The sequence below is a fragment of the Oryx dammah genome, unplaced genomic scaffold (genome assembly GCF_014754425.2).
Source record: "Oryx dammah isolate SB20612 unplaced genomic scaffold, SCBI_Odam_1.1 HiC_scaffold_5, whole genome shotgun sequence".
Lineage (NCBI taxonomy): Eukaryota > Metazoa > Chordata > Mammalia > Artiodactyla > Bovidae > Oryx > Oryx dammah.
Window position 1 is genome coordinate 93,667,197 of NW_024070189.1, and position 14,896 is coordinate 93,682,092.

Sequence of the window (14,896 nt, forward strand, 5' to 3'; positions counted from 1 at the left end):
CCTTGCAATGCAGGGGACACAGGTTTGATCTCTGGTGAGGGAACTAAGATCCCATGTGTCTCAGAGCAACTAAGCGTGAATGCCACAACTAGAGAATCTGTATACTGCAACAAAAGATCCCACATGCTGCAACTATGACCTGATGCAGCCAAATTAATTCATTTAAAAAAGCAATTGGATGCAAGTAACAGCATTCTTAAATTGTTATTGTTGTTCAGTCACTAAGTCATGTCAGACTATTTGCAAACCCCATGGACTGCAGCACAATCTTCCCTGTCCTTCTTAAATGAGCTTAAGCAAATAATTGTTGTCCTTACTGAGCACTTACTGTGTGGCAGGCATGTTCTCATAACCTGATGTAATCTATTCATAATCCTCACATAAGCCTTATGAGGGGGCATTATTATCATGCCCATTTTATACATGAAAAACCAAGACGAGGGAGGGTTAAGTAGCTTATCTAAGGTTTCAGGGCAAGTGACACGTGGAATACATCAGAACATATGCTCTTACCCAGGGAAACAGTTTAGTTTCTGCCTCTCTCTCTCTCTCTCTCTCACACAGACACACACAGACACACAGACACACACACACAAACACTCAATCCAAATGCCAGTTTCCTGAGGAAGAGATTCTCATTGACTTGTTTTGTTTGTTTGTTTGTTTGTTTGTTCCTCGGTAAGGCGTGTGGGATTTTAGTTCCCCTCAGTTCAGTTCAGTTGCTCAGTCGTGTCCGACTCTTTGCAACCCCATGAGTTGCAGCATGCCACGCCTCCCTGTCCATCACCAACTCCCAGAGTCCACCCAAACTCATGTGCATCAAGTCGGTGATGCCATCCAGCCATCTCATCCTCTGTCATCCCCTTTTCCTCCTGCCCCCAATCCCTCCCAGCATCATGGTCTTTTCCAATGAGTCAGCTTTTTGCATGAGGTAGCCAATGTATTGGAGTTTCAGCCTCAGCATCAGTCCTTCCAATGAACACCCAGGACTGATCTCCTTTAGGATGGACTGGTTAGATCTCCTTGCAGTCCAAGGGACTCAAGAGTCTTCTCCAACACCACAGTTCAAAAGCATCAATTCTTCAGGGCTCAGCTTTCTTCACAGTCCAACTCTCACATCCATACATGACCACTGGAAAAACCATAGCCTTGACTAGACGGACCTTTGTTGGCAAAGTAATGTCTCTGCTTTTCAATATGCTATGTAGTTTGGTCATAACTTTCCTTCCAAGGAGTAAGCGTCTTTTAATTTCATGGCTGCAATCACCATCTGCAGTGATTTTGGAGTCCCCCCAAATAAAGTCTGACACTGTTTCCACTGTTTCCCCATCTATTTCCCATGAAGTGATGGGACCAGAAGCCACGATCTTCATTTTCTGAATGTTGAGCTTTAAGCCAACTTTTTCACTCTCCTCTTGCACTTTCATCAAGAGGCTTTTTAGTTCCTCTTCACTTTCTGCCATAAGGGTGGTGTCATCTGCATATCTGAGGATATTGATATTTCTTCCAGCAATCTGGATTCCAGCTTATGCTTCTTCCAGTCCAGCGTTTCTCATGATGTACTCTGCATAGAAGTTAAATAACTAGAGACCAAATCCACGCCCCCTGCAGAAGCACAGAGTCCTAACCACTGGACAGCCAGGGAATCCCTCCACTTCTGTTTTTAAAAGTGCAGGAGGTTTAAAAAAAAAAATAATAAAGGTGCAGGAGTACTCAGGAATAGCTCTCTCCAGTGGCTGACACAGGTCAGCTGTCTCCCTACACCTCTCAGGTTGGTTTTTCGCTTATCTTTTACTCCACAAATATTTCCTGACCTCCTATTGTATGCCAGGCTCTGTTGTAGGTGCTGGGGGTATAGAAATGAATAAAACAGACTAATGAAGGTGGTGAATCAATAACAAAACATCAAATACATATTACATATTTATACAAAAAGTACAGGGAATGCAAAATGCTGCTGCTGCTGCTACTACCAAACCATTTAAGGACTGACGTGTGTGTGGGGTGAGGGGTGGGTGGTGAGAGGGTTGCTATTTTGAACAGGTGATCCAGGAGGACTTCACTGAGGAAGTGACATTTAGTTAGAGTCCTGAGTAAACTGAAAGTGAGCTGCATGTACACTTAGAGGAAGAACCTTGCAAGTGGAGGGAACAGACAGTGCAGAAGCCCACCTTAGCTTCACCATCAGCCATTTTTTTTCCTCCTAATGACAAAGATGTCTCTGGCTACTCCATCTGCCTACCTCGTCATCCAATAGAAGGCTGCACCTCCTTTCCTAGCTACTCCAGGGAAAGTCCCAGAATGGAAGCTCATTGGATCCCCTTGGGTCACATGTCACCCCTGAACCAATTACCGTGCTCCAGGGAATGGAGCTCTCTGATTGGCTAATCTGGGGCTGGCTGACGCAATAAGGTAGGTATCCCCTGCTTCCCCAGGCATGCATCTCTTTGCGGTGGAGGGTGTTTACCCCAGTTGAAGCTCAGCCCGAGAGAACAGCTTTTAAGATTTGTTCTATACAGATTATTGAAAGAACTGCACGTTCCTTGTAAAATAAAATCCCAAGGGTATACAAATGTAAGCAGAAAATGCCCCCAAAATCACAAATAAAATCTCGCATTCTAGAATACATGTAATTTTTACAAACGCAGGCTCTTTCGTACTTACTATCTGGCAGTACTTCCCAACATTGTGCAAACATTCAAGGGCTACTATTAGGCTTATTATATTCCTACCCAGACTGGGAAGAGATGTTGATTAGTACGATAATATCAGTAGTTACAGGTTACATTTTTTGAATGCTTGCTATGTGCCAAGTCGGATTTTATCGATTAAAAGGCTGAAGCTCAGATAAGGTAAGTAACCCGTCCAGGGTCGCACAGCAAGAAAGTGTGTCTGAGGCAGAAAGCAGAGCAGTTCCTCCCCTCCACCCCCAAGGGGGTGCGGAGCTCAGGGCCCCTGCTCTCTGTAGCCAGGCCCCACAGGGCGGCTGCCTCCCTCTTATCTCAGCTTGGGCTGCCTGCTGGTCCCGCCCCCTCGGGGGAGCTGCCACTTGGAGGCGCCTGGCCGGGGGAAGGCCTGGTCAGCTGTGTCCGGCGGAGGCAGCTGCTGACCCAGCTGTGGCCTGTGCCAGGGGCGGAAGAAGTGGTGGCGGGGGGGGGGCAGGAGCCCTGGGCCCCCGGCAGCAGGGGCTACATTATGTATCATCTCCCGGCACCCCTACGTCCTGGAATTGGCTTCCTCTGCCTCTTGCTCTCTGGGGCAGCCTGGGCTCCCCCACCCAATCCAACGGACCCCAAGTTTGAAAACAAAGGTAAGGGTGGAGTTGAGTGTGGACCCCAGCACTGGATCTTGGAGGGCAATATTGGGCCCCGAACCTCCTGCCCGGATCCTTGGGGCCACCCAGGTTCTCATTCTGAGTCTGTGACCTGGGGCCCAAGATGGTGTCTGAACTCCTAGACTGGGATCTCATATGGCATGCTGGGGTCTATATCCCCAGATTAGATTCTGGGGGAGAAGCTAGAAAGGGCCATAAGAGTCCTGCTTTATCTCTTCAACGAACTTGGGACGTGCTAAACGCTAAATGGGGCAGGGGTGGTGCTGTAGTCTAGAGTCCTGTATTCTAGAGTCGCTGAGCTAAGGAGATCTAGCCGACCCTCCAAGTGGGAAGGGAGGGTAAAACCCGAGTCCGAGTCAGAGGGGCCGAGCCCCAGGCAACTGTAAACACGGTTGGCATGCGGGCGCCAGATCCCTGGGTCCGCGGGGTTGAGGGAGGGGAACGGGGGGCACGGTTGGCGCTATCGGGCCGCCGGGAGCCTGCCGGGGCTGATAGGGGACCCCGCCTCCTGCACACACACTCACCCGCACGCAAGTCCCTAGGCTGGGGCGGGGCCGGCAGCGGGAGGCGGAGGCCTTGAATGCTGCGCTCAGCAAAGCCGGTCGCGGGTGGGCGGCGTGTGTGTTGGAGGGAGACAATAAGACACGCAACCTACACTTGGAAGTTTGGGGGGCACTACTTCGGCGGACCCTTTGAAGGGCCCCGCTGGAAGAACGGGGGCGGGGCTTTTTTTCTTATCGGTCCGCACAGGCAGCAGGAGGGAGGGAAGGATGCTGTGGCTCGAGAAAGGGGCTCGGGTCCCTTGACCCCCTCCCCTTACCCCCATCCTCAGCGGCCCTGCTGACAGCCCGCGAGCCTGATGAGTTTCTGTGCTTCACCGAGCGCTTGGAGGACTTGGTGTGTTTCTGGGAGGAAGCGGCCACCGCCGGAGTCGGCCCGGACAACTACAGCTTCTCTTACCAGCTCGAGTGAGTTGGACGAGGCGGGGTCAGGTGGAGCGCCCCACAGGTGCAGGGGGCGGGCGGGCCGGGCAGACTTCCCAGGAGCTCGCATCTTGGGATGTTTCCTGGTGCCAGGGACCGGCTGGCATCTCTGCTGGTGGGCACTTCTGGGAAGCCCACGGAGTCAGGGCTGACATGCACCCTAGTGGTCGGGGCTGGAACACTCCTGTGATCACTGCTGGAGGGCAACCGCAAACTTCAGGGCAGGAACAATACCGCTCCAAAGCAGGACTTAAGGCGTCGCGTACGTCGGAGCTGCGACGCCCCCTGGTGGTGGTGTCCAGAAACGCGCCCTCGGTCCCCGCGAAACCTCCAAACTTGATCCCCCTACCCTCGCTGGTTCCTGGTTGAACAGGGGTGAGCCGTGGAAGCCATGCCGCCTGCATCAGACCCCCACCGCCCGCGGCTTGGTGCGTTTCTGGTGCTCGTTGCCTACAGCCGACACGTCGAGCTTCGTGCCCCTAGAGCTGCACGTCACTGCGGCCTCCTCGGGCGCTTCACGCTACCGCCGTACCATTCACGTCAACGAAGTGGGTAAGTGCGCTGGGAACGGGGGATTGGTCGGGAGGGAGTCCCAGTTTCCGCCCACCTAAGCAAACCCCTCTCCGCAGTGCTCCTAGACCCTCCCGCCAGGCTTGTGGCTCGGCGGGCCGACGAGGGCGGCCACGTGGTACTGCGCTGGCTCCCGCCGCCTGGGGCACCCATGGCGAGCCTTATCCGCTATGAGGTGAACATCTCGGCAGAGAACGCCGCAGGGGGCGCACAGAGGGTGAGGCCTACCCCTATAACCTAGCCCCAAAGGGCTCCAGACTAGACAGGCCCTCTAAGTCTCACCCAGACTGTCACCAGGGCCCCGCCCCTTGGCCTCGTCCCTTCCACGCCCTGCCCAAGACATCTCCACGTCCATTGATTTGTCCCCTTTCCCAATGATCCCCTTTTCCCAGCCCACCTGGACTCAACCTTTCTTAACTCTTGCCCGGAATCCTAGGCCGCTCCAGTGCCCGCCCTGTCTGTTCGCAGGCCCAGCTGTTAAATAGCCGGAGTGAGCCCTTTCTACCCAGAGCCCCATCCTGATTGGCCCCAAGCCTTCCTGGGCCCCGCCTCTTACTTTCATTGCCCGCCTCCCCATGCTTGGTTTCTGTTCTTCCTTTTTCTGATTGGCTGGCTCCCTCAGAGTCCACCCCCCACATGCCCTCCTTTTCCCACCCTGCCCCTATTGGCCACACCCCTCACCCGGGCCCCGCCCGACAGGTGGAGATCCTCGACGGCCGCACCGAGTGCTTGCTGAGCAACCTGCGGGGCGGAACACGCTACACTTTCATGGTACGCGCGCGTATGGCCGAGCCCAGCTTCGGTGGCTTCTGGAGCGCCTGGTCTGAGCCTGCGTCACTGCTGACGGCTAGTGGTGAGGCCCCAGGCAAGGGAGGTAGGAGGGGCTGGGCGGAGTATGGGGGCCAAGTTCACTGCCCTGACCTCTTCCCTGCTCCCCCAGACTTGGACCCCCTCATCCTGACGCTCTCCCTCGTCCTCGTGCTCATTCTACTGCTGCTGGCCGTGCTAGCCCTGCTCTCCCACCGCCGGTGAGCGCCCCACTCGGCATCTGGCTCAGACTCCCCTCCACTAACTTTCCTCTTTCCCTGTGAAAACCTAGGCTCAGAGATGGGCAGGCACTTGCCCAGGGTTACACAATGAAAAGTCGGTGGCAGGGTCGGGATGCAAGCCAGGTCACACTCAGATTCTTATTTTAAATTCTCTGCTCTTGGGCATATACTTTTTGGGTTTTCCTCCTACCTCAGTGTCTGCTCCTTCTTGGATTCTCTTGTGAATGTGCGTGCGTGCTATGCTGAATCATTTCAGTCGTGTACTACTCTTTGCGACTCCATAGATTGTAGCCCGCCAGGCTCCTCTGTCCCTGGGATTCTCCATGCAAGAATACTGGAGTGGGTGGCCATGCCCTCCTCCTGGATCTTTCCGACCCAGGAATGGAACCTGTGTCTAACTGCATCTCCTGCCTTTTAGGCAGATTCTTTACCACTGAGCCACCGGGGAAGCCCTTCTTTTTGAATATTTTTTCCCCAGTTTCATCAACTTCTGTAAAGCCAACCAAATGGGCTTCATGAAACGATTTAGCCCCAAATGCCTCTCACCCGTTGTCAAGCTCCTTAGATGTTGACATGACCAGCCATCCTGAGGTTTTTGTAATTGAGTTTTTGTAACTATGTGTTTTCACACCCCCAAGCCTTGGGATACACTGTTCCTTCTGCCAGGAATGTCCTTCTTGCCATGCCTGCCAAGCAATCTCCTAGTTCTTTCAAAGCCTTATTTACTTGATTGGGAAATACTGAGTGCCAGCTATGTGCTAGGCACTGGGAAGAAAGAGCAGAACAAACCAGATGTGTCTCTACTCTTGTGGATCTCATAGCTGAGTCACACAACCAATAAGGAAACCAACAGATATTTGATTATAAATTGTGATGAGAGAGAGCAGAAATATCGGGCTTCCCAGGTGGCACTAGTGGTAAGGAACTTCCCTGCCAGTGCAGGAGACATAAGAGTCTCAGGTTCGATCCCTGGGTTGGACTGACCCCCTGGAAGAGTGCATGGCAATCCACTCCAGTATTCTTGCCTGGAGAGTCTCATGGACAGAGGAGCCTGGTGTGCTACAGTCCGTAAGGTCACAAAGAGTCAGATATGACTTAAGTGACTTAGCATGCATGCACATGGGGACATAACAGAATAGACAGGTGAGAGGAGGTGACATCAGAGCAGAAACCTGAATCCTGGGAAAGAGGCAGCCACATGAAAAGCAGGAAGGGAAAAACAGCAAGTGCAAAGGTCCTGAGATGGGAATGAGCTTGGAACATTGAAGCAGCTGCAAGAAAAGCTGTATGCCTAGAGCAGAGTGTGTAAGGTGGGGCGGGGGGGATGAGGGAGGTAACAGGGATTAGATCATGTAGGGTGTTCTGTAGGGAGGAGTTTGGACTTTTAGCCTGAATGCGCTGGAGAACCATGGAAAAGAGTGAGGAGGAAAGTAGCATCATGGACCTTCAGACAAGCCTGGGTGGGTTTTAGAGGGACCATAAGGCAGTGTATACTGAACTCCTATGTATCCTTCAAAACCCTGTTCCCATTGCCCTTCTGTAGGGCCTTGCAGATGCTTTGGCAGAACCCCTGTTCCTCAGTCCCATGCACTCCTCTGCCTTCAACATGACCACAAGGGACTAGGAGTATCTTTGCCCCATCAATGGTGCTGAGGGGGTGTTGGTGAATGTTCAGTGACACATGCCCAGGTATCTGTTTGTTTTGGTTTCACCAGGACTCTGAAGCAGAAGATCTGGCCTGGCATCCCAAGCCCTGAGAGCGAGTTTGAAGGCCTCTTCACCACCCACAAGGGTAATTTCCAGGTAGGCGGCCTGGTTGTTCCTTCCAGGCCTGGGGCTTCCCTGCTCCTGTGGCCGAACTCCAAGTCTCTGAGCAAGCTGGTGCTGTTTCCCCAGCTGTGGCTGTACCAGACTGACGGCTGTCTGTGGTGGAGCCCCAGCACCCCCTTCCCAGAGGACCCACCTGCCCCCTTGGAAGTCCTCTCTGAGTGCTGCTGGGGGGTGACACAGGCAGTGGAACCTGGGGCAGATGACGGGGGGCCCCTCCTGGAGCCGGTGGGCAGCGAGCATGCCCAAGACAGCTACCTGGTGCTGGACAAGTGGTTGCTGCCCCGGAGTCTGCCGAGTGAGGACCTCCTGCAGCCTGGTGGCGATATGGACATAGTGATCACGGATGAAGCCTCAGAAGCGTCCTCCTGCACATCCGCTTTGGCCCTGAAGCCTGGGCCGGAGGGGGGCTCCGCTGCCAGCTTTGAGTACACCATTCTTGACCCCACCTCCCAGCTCTTGCGCCCAAGGGCACTGCCCCCTGAGCTGCTCCCCACCCCACCCCACCTAAAGTACCTGTACCTCGTGGTGTCTGACTCTGGCATCTCAACTGGCTATAGCTCAGGGGGTTCCCAGGAAGCCCAGGGGGGTTCATCCAATGGTCCCTACTCTAACCCTTATGAGAACAGCCTCATCCCAGCCCCCAAGGCTTCACCCCCGAGCTACGTGGCCTGCTCCTAGGATTCCAGCCCTCGGAGGCACAGAGACCCAGAATGACCCCACTGCTACTCCAGACCCAAGGTTTATCCAGCAGGGTCAGTGAGGCCTGCTGACCTTGGCTTTCTGCTCAAGTCATCCTGCTCAGAAAGTCACAGCCTTGCAGTATTTTTAAATGTACAGTTTTTTTGTGTAGATAAATATATATATATATACTTTATATATAAATATATACAAGTTTCCTGTCGTGACTTCTATAAATACCTGTAAGCCCCATCTTTTCCCTGGGCCCAGGCCATAGAAGAAGCAGCAAAAAGTCTGGGGTTAAGTCTAAAATTCTGACCTGACAATCTGAATAATAATAACAGAATAAATTGGTCAGTATAAGTTATGCTAGCTGCCCTAACAACAACCCATTCCCTTCTCTAGGGGGTCTTCTCGACCAAGGGATTGAACCCAGGCCTCCTACATTGCAGGCAAATTCTTTACCAGCTGAGCCACCAGGGAAGCACTTTCTCTCATACAATTCAAATAGATGGTTAGCTTATCCCTGGCATGAGTCAGAAACCCAGGCTGTAGCTTAACCATCTCCTAGGGGTACTCTGGGGTCTTCAGATGGACCCTCTGCATCCTTCCAGCCAACAAGAGACAGCAGAAGATTTTTGTAGGCCACTTTAGGGATGTAGCCTGGAGGTGGGCGCCACGTCTTCACAAATTCTGCTGGCTAGAAGTGGTCATGTGACCCTAGTAGGAACCATGGACAGCTGGGAAATGTAGTTCAGCTGTGCACCCAGGCGAGAAGAGCTGTTTAATTAGCAGCTAGCTAGTCTCTGCCACTAATAATAATACTAACATTAATTCCTAAGGCTTTATTCCAAATCTGGTTCTAAGAAAGCACTCTGATGACACCAAAGGTCAATCAAGTGGCTCATTGGAAGTTTCAGCTTAACTGCTTTTTAAAAGTTTGACGTAACCTAGGAAAGCATACCTTCTATTCCAGCAATTCCACTTTTAGATATGTACCCACAAAACCCTCACACACATGGACCAGGATATGTGTACGAATGTTAATAGTAGTAAATAAGTCAATCTGATCATACCTAATTTAGGGTATAGTCACTCATGGAATTACATGCAGTATGGAAAAAGGAATGAATGAAAATGTGGCCGAATCTTAGTACCAGTGTTGAGAGGGAAGTTTCAGATTACATTTATCATGAAATTCTTCTTTATAAAATTCAAAACAGAAAAATTCAACAATATGTTGGCTGGGCACAATATATACAGGATAATGGTATATTTACAAGAGAAAAAGCACTTTACAATCTTAAGGTCTTTGAATTTGCATCTGTCTTGGGTAAACTCTGGGATGATGGACAAGGAGGCCTGGCGTACTGCAGTTCATGGGGTCGCAAAGAGTCGGACACGACTGAGCAACTGAACTGAACTGAGGTAGGTGTTCCAGACAGGGAAGCAGGCATAGAGAAGTTGTCACACTCCAAACCTCACGGTTGGCCTCCAGACCTTGAACCCTTGTGCAAGCTGGTGTCAACCACCTGGGTGGGCCATCGGGTGATTGTCATCTCTCCATCTGGTTGAAAAGTCACCCACCATTCTTCCCTGGGGCCCAGCCCACCTGGCTCCAGGGAGACTCGGAGGCAGCACTGTCCTGGGCCTGCTGCATCCGGCTGCAGCCAGCACTGGGCAGGGAAATACCTCTGAAGGAGTGCCAGCTGCAGAGCATTTCTACTGTCTCCTCCTTCCTCTTGGGTCTGGAGGGCCACAATGAGCCCACAGCCCCGGCCAGGCCCAACCCGGTGGCTGAAGTGGACAGCTGTGTCCAGAAGCAGGGCAGCCAGGTAGGCGGCTTCCTGGGACCCAGGGTCTTCTACTAGGTACTCCTCCAGGCCATCAAGCAGCAAGAGTGAGGGGGCTGGTCCACGGGCCTCATGGGCAGAGCACAGAAGCCGGAGGAGCTCACGGGTTGAGGGTGGGTACTGGAAGCGGATCTTCTAGAAAGGGAAAAAGGAAAGGGCCAGATTCAGCATAGGAAGTGGGGCTTCCAGTTAGAGCAGCCCTGCTTCCTTGCATACCTGGACGAGGCTCTCACCCACTAGACCTCTGGTTCCAGCGTGAAGCAGCTCGGAGGGATCGAATATTCTTTCTGTTCACCAACCCCTTACCCTCGTTTTTTTCTTATCCTGCACTCGTCACTGCCCGGTATTATTAAGAACAGGTATGCCTTTCTGCCAAATCTCTAGGGCAATCTTTCCACGTAAAACCTGCCCATAGGGTCCACCTCCACCACGGACTCTTGTTTAGCTCCGCCCCTGACCCCACCCCTTGGAACGCAAATTTGTGGATCCTGCCCTCTCATTGGATAGTTTCTCATTCAATCTTAACAAGGCTTCGTATAGTCCTATCCCCAACTCGTCCATATTCCTTCCCACAATGTTTGCTTCGTCTCCGCCATTGGTCTGTCTCCGCCTGTCAGTCAATCCCCCATTAGCCCCGCTACGGGCTGGTCCGCCTCTGGTCCCACGCCTCCCTACTTGTAATCGCAGTGGTTCGAGCGCCGGTCCAGTCCTGCGGGGCAGGCTTTGAAGAGGCCTCCGGGTCAGGAAGAGGACCGGGCCTCGGCCCTCCCCTGCCGCCTCCAGGGCCGCCGCGAATAGCAGAGCTGTCTTTCCAGAGCCTGGACCGCCGAGCAGCAGCAAAGGCGGTTCGGCCTCAGCTGTATTCTTCCCGGGGCCCGCCGCGCTGCCCAGGTTCAGCACTCGCCTCAGCGTCTCCGCCATTTGCCGCGTACTTCTGTTCAATCGGCGGCCGGTGCCTGCCCTTAATCCCGCCCAGGGCGGGGTCTCATTGGTTACAGTGCACTTAGCGTCTTCATTAGTCCAAAAATCTGTTCCTCAAAGTTAGATCGACGTTTCCTAGCTCCTCCCCTGGTGAAGGGGCAAATAATCTAGTTTGAGCAACAAATGGAGGCGTTTCAGGGTGATAAGGTCCTCTCGTAATTGAGTCCGCTGGCGAAAGCACCACGAACACTATTATTGTGAGCTAAGCAGCTAATCAGACAATATAAGGGTTGAGAGTTGGAGGGAACAGGCTCTAATCACGGACACATTACTTAAAATCTCTGAGCCTCAGCTTTGCCCACCTATAAAATGGAGCACATGGTATCTCAGGAATATTGCGATGAACGTGTGTGTGCGCGCGTTTCTGCTGGTGTTACCTACTGACAATGAAGGGGAGAAGTGGATAAGCTATGCGCTTGTCTCTCTCTGCACTTGAATGCTTGCACAAATGTGTGTGTGTTTGGGGTTGCAAGCTTGAGGATATTCATGTGCAAAACATCCGTCAGACCGCAAAGGAGTGTCTTTGAGGGTCTGTGAGAAGAGTCGCAGCTGGCTTCCTCTTTGGCCTGGGGGCTTCTTGAGTCCTGGTTAGGGTACAATGAGAGGCAGGACCACAGAACAAAAAAAAAAAAAAGAGAGAGAGAGAGAGAGAGAAGAGAGAGAAGAGGCAAAGATGCAGGGGCTGGGGGACTGAGGGAGAGCCACAGCAGGACCTTCTTTGTCATATTCACTTCAGTATCTCCAGCGCCCAGACAGTGCTTAGGGCATTGCAGAGTCGCAACAAAGGCTTGTTAAAGGAATGAATAAAGAAAGGTAGGATAGATTGGAAACTGAGAGAGAAGGAAGAACAAGGTGAGTGACCAAGTGAGCACTGGTTGGATATCTTCACAGACTTCTCCCCAGAGCTGCCACTCACAGCCCTGTTGCCCTAGCAACTCTGTCTCCTGGTAACTTCAAAGTGGTGCCGTTGCCAGGAGACCCAGGGGCAGGGCGGAACTGAGATTTCCAGGGCTCTCTCTCTCCCTCTGGGGCCAGAAAAGAGCTTCACAACATCCCTCAATACACCCACTCACACAGACAGGCACCCCCACACTCCTACACACACACACAGACAGGGCATTTCTGCATATATTTCACTTTCAGAATCCCCACCATCCACATGCTCACAATCATATCCTGACACAAAGCACTCCATACATACTCTTTCTCACATTCATGCCCCCACACCCTTTCTTTTGCAAGTACACCAGATACAGTCTGATACAACAATTCCTTTGCCACCACACACACACGAGTCACACTGTTACATTGTCCTGTCAAATGCACCACCTCATCCCCTGATTCACCTCGCTTTGCAACACTCTAAATACACAAGCGCCTGTATCACACAGTTCCACATGGTTATAAACACCGGAGCATGCTGAACACAGCCCCATTTCAAGTCCTTTGCACTTGCTGTTCCATTTCCTAGAGCATTCAGCTCCCAGATATCTAACCCTCATTTGTTCCATTCTATTCAGGTCTCTGCTCAAATATCACTCACTTTTCCTGACTACCTGTGTGGAATCACACCCCTCCTCACTCTTTCACTGCTTCTTCCCCTTTATTTTCTTTTCAAATACTCATCACTCCCAGCCGGATGTCCTTATCTCATTGCCTCTCTCCCCACGAGAATGTCAGCTCAACTGGGGCAGAGGCCACTTCTTCCTTTCACTGCTGGGTCTCCAGCTCCTAGAACGGCGCCTGACATAGGATAGGTGCTCCTGAATGCATATACGGGCAGAGATGCAGACATTAGGTGTACCTCTCATGCATACCCTGCTTCTTTCCCTTGCTTCTTGGGACCCCATCTTCATGTCCTGACAGAAGGACTTTACCTTATAGGGGCTCCCTGGAGGAGGCAGAACCAAAGGGTGAGGTGGACAGTTCAGGGTCAGTCTGTACTCCTCCCCAGTTTGTTGGTATCCTCAAGTGATAAGTTTATTCATTTAGCAAACACTTATTGAGCAGGTATGTTGTTCCTGACCCTGTTCTAGGAGGCACTCGGACTCAGCAGTGAACAGACAACAACAATCTCTGTCTTAGTGGAACTGACATCCTAGTGAGGGAGGTGATAATGGCCACCAAACATAATGAAGGGTTTAAATAGTCTATGAACAGATGATAAGTCTGTATTAAAAAAAGAGAGAGAGAGAGATTTGCACAGGGAAAGGAAGGGAAGTGACAATTGTTTGATTTTTGCAATTTTGAATAGGATGGTAGGGGCAGGCCTCCCTGAGAAGGTAACATGTGAAGAAAGGCTCCTAGGAGGTGCAGGGAGCGAATCATGCAGATATGAGGGGGAAGAGGATTCCAAGGGGGAGGCACCTGAAAATGCAAAGGACTGGAGGCACTGGAGAACTTTGGCTTTTACACAGAATGCCATGGAGAGCCCAGAGAGCGTTTGAACACAGGAGGGTCATGGTCTGACTTACATTATAAAAAGGAGCTCAGTTTTGGTCAAGTTGAGGATAAGAGGCAGTGGGTCATGTGGAGAAGCCTTTTGAGTAAGCAGGAACATCTTTATCTGGATTTTCGACCTGAGATTACCCACCCTGCAGTGGGAGTGGGCAAGGCCAGGACTGCAGTCTCCACCCTCCCTAGCGGGTCTAGACACTTCTTTGTGCCCGGCAGCCCCAACCTGACATTTTCTTGGCCCGGGCTTAACATCAGAACCATGGACAGCGCCAACTGGTTTGTTCGTAGAATGCTGTCCGTTGTGCTGAAACTTTGCTTCTCTGCTGGGCCCCATGGAGGCAGCTGTGCTACGGGGCTCAGGGGAAGGCAAGCCCTGGAAGTAGATACTCCATGCGGTGAAGTAGGGGGCTACATGAGGCTATCCCTCCTCTGCCTTCAGCCATCTCATGCGTCCAACTCATTTCTTGCAATGCAGAATCAACCACACCCCACTCCTCCAGGCACACTTCCTTTCCCTTCTATTTCCCCGTCGCTTGATCTGCTCCAGCCGCTCAGGTCTCCTCACTGTCCCCTGAACAAAGCTGGGATGTTGTCACTTCAGGGCCTTCATTCTTGCTGTCCCCTCTGCCTGGAGCACTCCCCCACTCCACACTGCGGTTATTTGCAGGGCTCTCGTCCCTCCCTCCCTCCACACCACATCTCCAGTGCCAACTCCTCAGAAATAGCTTTCCTGGACACTCTCTTTAAATTGCAAACCATGTCCTCATTCCAAAGTTGTCCCATTGTCTTCTCTAGCTTGAGTTTTCTGTTTATTACTTATCAATATCTAACATATCAACGATACCAATTTCTGACCCAAATTCTTGATCCTGCAGTTTGAAACTTAGATTTTTTTTCAGATTTTCAAAAGGTACTATGGTGTAAATACAATGTATTGATTAACACCCCTAGTTGGACCTGGGGTAACATTCTAAATCAAACACTATATCTGCAATGAAACATAAGAATATTCACATAAAGTTAAACAAATAAAAGCTATAATGACCTTATGTCAGTTCAGGTCAGGTGTTGCCACAAGAGTTATGAGGATAATTTTGGTTTCCAGACCTTCTTGAAGTTGGGAATTGTAGTTTTGTCACTAACTTATCTTGTTTACTGTTT

General features: G+C 51.6%; 2 protein-coding genes across 2 annotated transcripts; one reads left to right on the forward strand and one right to left on the reverse strand.

Moving 5' to 3' along the window:
• Window positions 1-3,127: 3,127 nt before the first annotated feature.
• On the forward strand, window positions 3,128-8,652 carry EPOR (erythropoietin receptor). The gene is made up of 8 exons (XM_040240631.1): window positions 3,128-3,310; window positions 4,167-4,302; window positions 4,691-4,869; window positions 4,947-5,104; window positions 5,587-5,740; window positions 5,828-5,915; window positions 7,652-7,739; window positions 7,833-8,652. The coding sequence occupies exons 1-8, from the start codon at window positions 3,196-3,198 to the stop codon at window positions 8,442-8,444; spliced, it is 1,530 nt and encodes a 509-aa protein (XP_040096565.1). The 5' UTR covers window positions 3,128-3,195; the 3' UTR covers window positions 8,445-8,652.
• A 954-nt stretch (window positions 8,653-9,606) lies between these two features.
• SWSAP1 (SWIM-type zinc finger 7 associated protein 1) lies at window positions 9,607-11,249 on the reverse strand. The gene is made up of 2 exons (XM_040240632.1): window positions 10,973-11,249; window positions 9,607-10,432 (listed from the first exon to the last, which is right to left on the reverse strand). The coding sequence occupies exons 1-2, from the start codon at window positions 11,216-11,218 to the stop codon at window positions 9,926-9,928; spliced, it is 753 nt and encodes a 250-aa protein (XP_040096566.1). The 5' UTR covers window positions 11,219-11,249; the 3' UTR covers window positions 9,607-9,925.
• Between the last annotated feature and the right edge of the window lie 3,647 nt (window positions 11,250-14,896).

Excerpts from the sequence above, each read along its gene's own strand:
- SWSAP1 (XM_040240632.1), bottom strand. The coding sequence starts at position 11,218 with ATGGCGGAGACGCTGAGGCGAGTGCTGAACCTGGGCAGCGCGGCGGGC. Across the intron at positions 10,433-10,972 it reads TCGAACCACTGCGATTACAA|AAGATCCGCTTCCAGTACCC; the intron begins GTAGGGAGGCGT and ends TTCCCTTTCTAG.
- EPOR (XM_040240631.1), top strand. The coding sequence starts at position 3,196 with ATGTATCATCTCCCGGCACCCCTACGTCCTGGAATTGGCTTCCTCTGC. Across the intron at positions 3,311-4,166 it reads CCCCAAGTTTGAAAACAAAG|CGGCCCTGCTGACAGCCCGC; the intron begins GTAAGGGTGGAG and ends CCCCATCCTCAG. Across the intron at positions 5,105-5,586 it reads CCGCAGGGGGCGCACAGAGG|GTGGAGATCCTCGACGGCCG; the intron begins GTGAGGCCTACC and ends CCCGCCCGACAG.